This window comes from Rhinolophus hipposideros, assembly GCF_964194185.1.
Source record: "Rhinolophus hipposideros genome assembly, chromosome: 23".
NCBI lineage: Eukaryota > Metazoa > Chordata > Mammalia > Chiroptera > Rhinolophidae > Rhinolophus > Rhinolophus hipposideros.
Window position 1 is genome coordinate 4,641,643 of NC_138069.1, and position 8,421 is coordinate 4,650,063.

The 8,421-nt window shown below is 40.9% G+C and overlaps 1 protein-coding gene across 1 annotated transcript; it reads right to left on the minus strand.

Annotated features, from left to right (window-relative positions):
- Positions 1-329: 329 nt before the first annotated feature.
- LOC308491968 (olfactory receptor 2V1) lies at positions 330-6,917 on the minus strand (the record flags this gene model as incomplete). The annotated part of the gene is made up of 3 exons (XM_081036195.1): positions 330-583; positions 2,492-2,580; positions 5,983-6,917. The coding sequence occupies 3 exons, from the start codon at positions 6,915-6,917 to the stop codon at positions 330-332; spliced, it is 1,278 nt and encodes a 425-aa protein (XP_080892321.1).
- Positions 6,918-8,421: the final 1,504 nt, after the last annotated feature.

Genomic DNA, 8,421 nt, shown 5'->3' on the forward strand with positions numbered 1-8,421 from the left:
TTGGGCATGGTGCATTCTCCTCAGTCATGGGCAATTCCTACAGAAGGACACAGTTGAGACCTGTCACCTGCCAACTCTCCCAGCAGCTGTGGAGTAAAGATTCTGTGTCTTTTATTTTTTGTATCTCCATAGGCCCAGCCTTCCTTCCACATTGTCCACATTCAGCATGGACATGATGGATTGAATTGACATGCTAATCTGATGAACTCTGGTCAGAGAATGACTTTTATTTTCGGTATGGCACATTTGTTTCTCCTCCAATTGAACCACAATGGACTAATCCAGGTTCCCCGGCCCCAGAGCCCACATCTGCAGGTGCCAGTGACAACTTATTCCTGCTTCCCATCACAACGACATCTCCCCAGGAGATTCCTGAGAGCCCTGGCCACTTCCTTATTCCTCAGGCTGTATATAAGCAGGTTGAGCATAGGGGTGATCATGGTATAGAAGGCAGAGACCACCTTGTCCTGCTTGGAGGAGTGGTAGGTCTTGGGCCGCATGTAGGTGATCATGGCGGCCCCATAGAAGAGGGAGACCCATGCCACGTGGGAGAAGCAGGTAGCAAAGGCCTTCTGCCAACCTTCTGCAGAGCACATGTGGAGAATGGCCACCAGGATCCGCAGGTATGAGGCAGAGATGACAGAGAAGGGCAGGATCAGCATGAGGACACAGCAGACATAGATCATGGTCTCGTAGATGGAAGTGTTGTATAATATTACATTTTACATATATAGGTATAAAGAGGAAATGTGTGTATGTATATACTATAAGTAAAAGCTCCAAAATGAAACATAAGAAACAAGTAACTTTTGCTTCAGATGAAAGAATCAGATTGCTGAGATCAAAGCTTGAGAAGAGAGTCTTTACGGTATATGATGTTGTGCCTCTTGAATTTGACTCTTTGTGAGACAATAACATATTTTAAATAATCACATAAACATAATGTTGATGTAAACCCAAAACAACATTTGTCATGGAAATTGATCAACTGATAACAAACATGAATGCACAGCATGTTGCAGAAACTTGAGAAATATTTGCTGAAAAAATAGCCAAAAGAATTTTGAAAAAGTTAAACAATGTCCAACAGTTCAGAGTAAAAAATGAAACTGCCTCATAGATTATCAAAATATAATGAAAGAAGACGCAAATTGGCCAACAGAACAGAGTAAGTCCAGAATCATACACATATGTGGGTGAAAATTTACAATCTGATTTAAATAATAAAATTTAAAATCTCTGAAAAAAAGAAGTGCTATTCAATGAATGGTTTGAGACAATTGCTCACCTGTTTTGGAAAAAAATTAGATCCATACCTCATCCGACCGACATAAATGAGTTCCTGGCAGATTGAGGAACTAAATGGAAAAACTTATAACATTATTAGAAGAAATATAGTAGAACGTGTTTATGACCTTTGAGTAGGAATGACCTCATTAAATAAGGCACAAAAAATGAACTTAATATATCTAATAATAAATATTTATAATACTCTTTAAAAACATACTACTAGAAATGGAACATTCTTTTTCATATTTAAAATATATAAACACCCACAAATCAATAAGAAAATGATAAATAAAATGAGCAGTAATTCTCAGGGAAAAAAAATCCAAATGAACATTACCAGATTGCTTATTTCACTAGTAACTAGAGAGATTCAACTTAAAACAGAGATAACAACTTTTTGTCCATCAAGTTGCCATAAAGTTTAGTAACATTAAGTATGGGGAGGCAACAAAATTAAAGGGAGAAATTGACCAAAACACAATTATACTAGGGGACCTAAATACATCATTGACAGCTATGGATAGATCATCCAAACAGAAAATACATGATGAAATAGCAGCCCTAAATGACACATTAGATAAAATGGACATAATTGATATTTATAGAGTATGTCATCCTAAAACATCAGACCATACATGTTTTTCTAGTGTACGTGGAACATTCTCAAGGATAGACCATATATTGGGACATAAAAATAGCCTCAGCAAATTTAAGATTGAAAACATACCAAGCATATTCTCTGATCACAAGGCTTTGAAATTGGATATCAACTGCAAAAAGAAAGCAGGAAAAAACACAAATACTTGGAGATTAAACAACATACTCTTAAAGAACGACCAAGTCAAAGAAGAAATTAGAGGAGAGATTAAAAGATACAAAGAAACAAATGAGAATGAAAATACATCCTACCAAAATTTTGGGGATGCAGTGAAAGCAGTTTTAAGAGGGAGACGAGGACTTTCTCTGGGGCAGACCCTGAGGAGTGAGATGTGGTCACCAGTCATCAGGTTCTTGTCTGGTCCTGCACTTGGCAGCTGCTTATTCTTCGTCTTGGCTTTGGCCATGTTGTAGTCTCCTGAGTCAAAGTACTTTCGCCCTTTCTAGAGTCTCTTCATGAGGAAGTCAGAGTCTCCAGGCTTTTGTCCTAGGCTTGGATATTTGGCCTTTAGCTTTGCCTCCTCAGCACTCTCAGGGAGAATACCTTCTTTCTCCTGCGTGTCCTGCTTCTCCTCACTGGTCTCCTCCACAGGGTTCTCCTCTTCTTGTTTCTGGGACATGACAGGACCGGGGCTGTGGAAGTCAACCGAAGAAGGCAAAGGGGTGGGGAAATGGGGACAACCTGAGCTGCTCCTTCGGCTCCTGTCACTATGGGAAGCTCTTTATCACTCCTTCAACTCTAAATGATAGCCTTGCTGGGTAGAGCAATCTTGGTTGTAGGTCCTTGCTTTTCGTCACTTGGAATATTTCCTGCCACTCCCTGCTGGCCTGCAAAGTTTCTGTTGAGAAATCATCTGACAGTCTTATGTGAGCTCCCTTGTATGTAACTAATTGCATTTCTCTTGCTGCTTTTAAGATCCTCTCTTTATTTTTAACCTTTGGCATTATAATTCTGTTGTGTCTTGGTGTGGGTCTGTTTGAATTCATTTTGTTTGGGACATTTTGCACTTCCTGGGCTTGTAAGTCTATTTTCTTCACCAGATTAGGGAAGTTTCCATCATTATTTCTTCAAAAAAGTTCTCAATTCCTTGCTCTCTCTTTTCTCCTTCTGGTATACTCCTAGGATGCAAATATTGTCCCAGAGATTTCTTAAACTATCTTCATTGTTTTTAATTCTTTTTTTTTTCTGTCCTAATTGGATGTTTCCTGCTGCCTTGTCTTCTAAATCGCTGATTGGATCCTCTGCTTCATCTAATCTGCTGTTGATTTCTTCTAGTGTATTCTTCATTTCAGTTACTATATTCTTCATTTCTGATTAATTTTTTTTTGTTTTTATGTCCTTATTATGCTTACTATCTGTTTGTTGAAGTTTTCAAGTTCTCACTAAGTTCCTTAAGCATCCCTATAACCAGGGATTTGAACTCTACCTGGTAGATTGCTTGCCTCCAGTTTGTTTACTTCTTTTTCTGGAACTTTGTTCTGTTCTTTTTGGGGGACATGTTTCTTTGTATCCTCATTTTGGTTGCCTCCCTCTGTCTGTTTCTATGTATTAGGTAGAGCTGCTATATCTCCCAGTCTTGGTAAGGCCAGAGAGGCCTTATATAGTAAGTGTTCTGTGGGGTCCAGGTGTGCAATCTTTTTGGTCATCTGAGCTAGGTGCTCCAGGTGTATCTCTTGTGTGGTTTGTGTGTGACCTTCTGTTGTAGTGGAGCCTTGATTACTGTTGGCATGTCAGTGTATGGGATTGACCCTCAGGCTTGTTGGTTATGAGGATTGGCTACAACTACAGCGTATGAGTTGCTGGGTGAGGGCTGGCCCAATGGAGGGGGATTTGCAGGATCTGGTGCCTGCCAATACCATGCTTTGCAATTGCTGGTTGTGAGGTTAATCAGATTGTGTTCTGTTGTGGTTTGAAGCTTGCCACCATATGTTCTGGTTCTATGGTCTGTTAGGAGAGGCTCTTATACAGACCAAAGGCATCCACTGCCTGTGACTGTTCTGGGGATACCTGGTAAGAGCTTCAAAGTTAGCAGCAGTTAGTCACTGCTTATGCAGGATCTGGAGGTGCATGGCAGAGGCCACACTGTGAACCAAAGTCAGCCATCATCAGTACCAGGTCCGGCACAGCTCAGCAAAGACCCAGGACACCCGAAGTCCTTTTACCACCTGCCAGCTGTCTGTAAAGCTCAGCTGCTGAAAGAGCCTCTATGGGTATAGGAGTTGGGTTGGGCAGGGTCTCAAGGAGTCATCAGTGTAAAGTGAGTGGTGTTCAATGGGTTAATACAGATTCAGAAATGACCCTAGTTCTGAGCCTTGTGCATTTTACAAAAGTCTCAGAGCACATCAAGGACAGCCAATGCCCCTCTGGGGCCTACAGACCCCTGAGAGTTGCCCAAGCAATAATGCAACATGGCCAACACTGAATGCCCACCAGCCATGAAAAAACCTCTGGCATTATTCAAATTGGGTGGGATGGAGTCCGAGGAAGTCACCAGGGTGGAATGAGTGGAGCTCACCAGGCCAATGAAAATTTAGATTGGGCTGTGTATGGGGAGGGTTCAATACAGGAAAGATGGTGCCCACCTATTGGCTATGGAGGAGGGTTGTACACAGGAAAAATGGTGACTGTCTTTCCAACCCTCATCCTAAAGCCACACAATTCAGTCTCTCCCTGTATGTCTTTGGCACCTCCTGAGCCACAGTCCTTCCACCAAAGTCCAGGGTGAGTGCCTGGGAGCACGTGAGTCTATGTTTTGGCCCTTTAAGAGGATGCCTGGTTTTCCAGCTGCTTTCTGTCTCACTCAGGTGGACAGAATCCCCACTGACTTTCACAGCCAGATGTCATGGGGGCTCCTCTTTCTGGCACTAGTGCTCCAGGCTGGTGAGGCTGGGATCCCTTGCTCTTCAGAGGGTAATTCTGCAACCAAGATATCCCTCCTGATTTTTAACCACCACACGCGGGTGTGGGACCAGCCCATTTCCACCCCTCCTACCAGGCTCAAGATGGCTTCTTCTTTATACCCTTAGTTATAGGACTTCTGTTCAGCTAGTCTTCAGATGGTTCTCCAGGTTGATTGGTCTATAATTGGGTTGTAATTTTAATGTGGTCATGGGAGAAAGCAAGCACAACATTTACCTATCGCACCATCTTGACCAGAACTCTGGTTAGCTACACTTTACATTATATTGTCTCTGTTAAAATACCTCATGTGGTTTTATTCCTGACTGCTATGTTTCAAAATAGTGGCTCTGATTCCATCTTTATTTCTGTTCCAATCTTCATCTTCCAAACAGATATAGTTTTACTACGTAAAATTTGAAGTACTGAAATAGCAGTCATAGCTGGTAGAGCAAATTTGGCATGTGAATTATAGTGCTTTTAAAAATGCTTTTTATATATTTTATCCTATTTGATGCTTTCTTCTTGTAATGATTTAATAATGATTTTACTGAACAACTGCTATTTATAAGTCAGAGGGCCACGTACTAACAATATGCAAATAAATAAGACATTTCCCCTGACAAGGTAACCTCTAAATTGTAGGGGTATATTTTTATTTCTTAGAGAAAGCTTTATAAAGCTTCCAACAGAACATGGGAGAAGGCAAGGACCTACATAAAAAGAATGATAGAGACACTTTCTGCTATCTAGGAAGTTTTTTTTAAGATATCCATGTATGTTGTGCTGAATTTGTCAATTAAATAATATAGAGATGTGTAAAGGGAATGGGACAGTGCCCAGCACTTAGTAAGCACACAATAAAAGACAGTTATAACCAAGAAGAATTAAGAAATAGAGTGAATTTATGTCCATTATAAATGATGATTAATGAGAACAATAGCAATGCATTGCTTCTTCATGGGGCTTTTGAGTTACATGTAGTGTTCTCTACAAAATCCCTGTGAGGTATGGCAGATGTCATTATTCTCATTTATTGATAAGAAACACACCCTGACAAATGGTGAGAGACTTACTAACATTATGCAACCAAGAGGTAGTAGCATAAGCCACAGGACACCTTGGCCCTTCAGTGCTAGATGCCAATCCTGAAATGGTCTAGCACCTTCCTCAGGGCTCCCAACACCTCCTGGTTCCTCAAGCTATAAATGAGGGGGTTGAGCATAGGAGTGAGGACTGTATAGAAGATAGAGACCACCTTATCATGACTTGGAGCCCGGAAGCGACTAGGCCTCAGGTAGATGAACATGGCTGCCCCATAGAAGAGCGAGACAGCTGTCAGGTGGGAGGAACAGGTGGCCAGAGCCTTTTTACTGGCCTGAGCAGAGTGCATATGGAGCACAGCCCCCAGGATGCGAGCATAGGAGGCCATGATGATGGAGAAGGGAAGGAGCAGCATGAAGACACAGCAAGCAAAGAGCAGCGTGTCAAAAAGAGATGTGTCTGCACAGGCCAGTTTCAATAAAGCTGGCACCTCACAGAAGAAATGGTCCACATTCCTTGAGCCACAGTAACTTAAACTCATGGCTGCTACCATCTGGATCATCCCATCTAATATCCCAAAGGCCCAGGAACTAGCAGCAATCTGGAGACATACTCTCTTATTCATGAGGATGGGATAGTGAAGTGGGTGGCTAATGGCCACATAGCGGTCATAAGCCATGAGTCCCAGCAAAAGGCCCTCAGATCCCACAAGAGATACAAAAAAACCAATTTGTATGCCACAACCCACAAAGGAGATGGACTTCCTGCCAGACAGAAAGTTGACTGCCATCTTTGGCACAATGTTACAGACCAACATGAGGTCCATGAGGGAGAGCTGACTGAGGAAGAAGTACATGGGTGTATGAAGTCGAGGATCTATGCAGATGAGGAAGATGAGGAGGACATTCCCACAGAGGGCCACTGTGAACACCACCATCACCACAGAGAAGAGGACAGGGTCAGCTGGGCTGTGGGAAAAGATGCCCAAGAGGATGAAGCCATCTATAGATGATTGGTTCAACCACATCCACACGGCTCTGATATTCACGATCAACCTTTGAACATGGATAGAGAAATTCTGAATTAAGTGATACATCTTTATTTGGTTCTGAATTCTTCTGCAGTCAGACACATATTTTGTAATTCATCAGAGCTCCATAACATATGCTTTGGGACAAACAGGCGAATGCTCTTTCATGTGCCTATGACATAGATGATAAGATCTTTGTTAGCTCATAGAACTGGAACACACACACACACACACACACACACACACACACACATACATACTTGTATGTATAACAAAAAAAATAGAAACTGAATAATTTTGTGTGTCACGGGACTATTGAAAAACCCTCTATCTACCCCAAAAATATAAAAGCATTTCTCTATAGAGACACGTGTACGCCAATGTTCATTGCAGCTTTGTTTACGGTGGCCAAGACATGGAAACAACCAAAATGTCCTTCGATAGATGAATGGATAAAGAAGTTGTGGTACATATACACAATGGAATACTATTCGGCGTTAAGGAAAGATGATATAGGAACATTTGTGACAACATGGATGGATCTCGAGAGAATAATGCTAAGTGAAACAAGTCAGACAGAAAAAGCAGAGAACCCTATGATTTCACTGATATGTGGTATATAAACCAAAAAGAACAAGACAAACAAATGAGAAACAAAAACTCATAGACACAGACAATAATTTAGTGGTTACCAGAGGGTAAGGGGGTGGGGGGTGGGTGATGAGGGTAAAGGGGATCAAATATATGGTGATGGAAGGAGAACTGACTCTGGGTGGTGAACACACAATGGGATTTATAGACGATGTAATACAGAATTGTACACCTGAAATCTATGTAAATTTACTAACAATTGTCACCCCAATAAAATTAATTAAAAAAAAAAAAAAGAAAAACCCTCCTTCAGGAAGCAAAACATTGACTTTCCCATATGAAATTGGACTCAGTAAACTATCTCTAACAGGACTTAGACCATTTCATGCCAAAGAGTTAATATACATGGGTTACAATATGGGAATGTAATGGAGACATGAAATGTTCTTTATTTTGCTCAGGCTAAATAAATTGGAATCAGTTTTAATTCCTCTATGTTATTGATTCCCCAGGTCCACACCATCAGCATTCATGGAAGCATTTTATGAATTTGACTCCAAAGGCAATGGAAGTAAAAACTAAAATAAACAAATGAAATTATATGAAACTGAAAAGCTTCTGCACGGCAAAAGAAACTATTGACAAAATAATGAGGCAACCAACTGAATGGGAGAAGATTTTTGCAAACAGTGCCTCTGATAAGGGGCTAATATCCAAAATATACAAGGAACTCATGAAACTCAACAACAAAAAAACAAACAACACAATTGAAAAATGGACAGAGGACCTGAAGAGACATTTCTCCAAAGAGGATATACAAATGGCAAATAGACATATGAAAAAACGCTCAACATCACTAATCATCAGAGAAATGCAAATGAACACTATCTTTTAAAGTTGATGGAGAGAT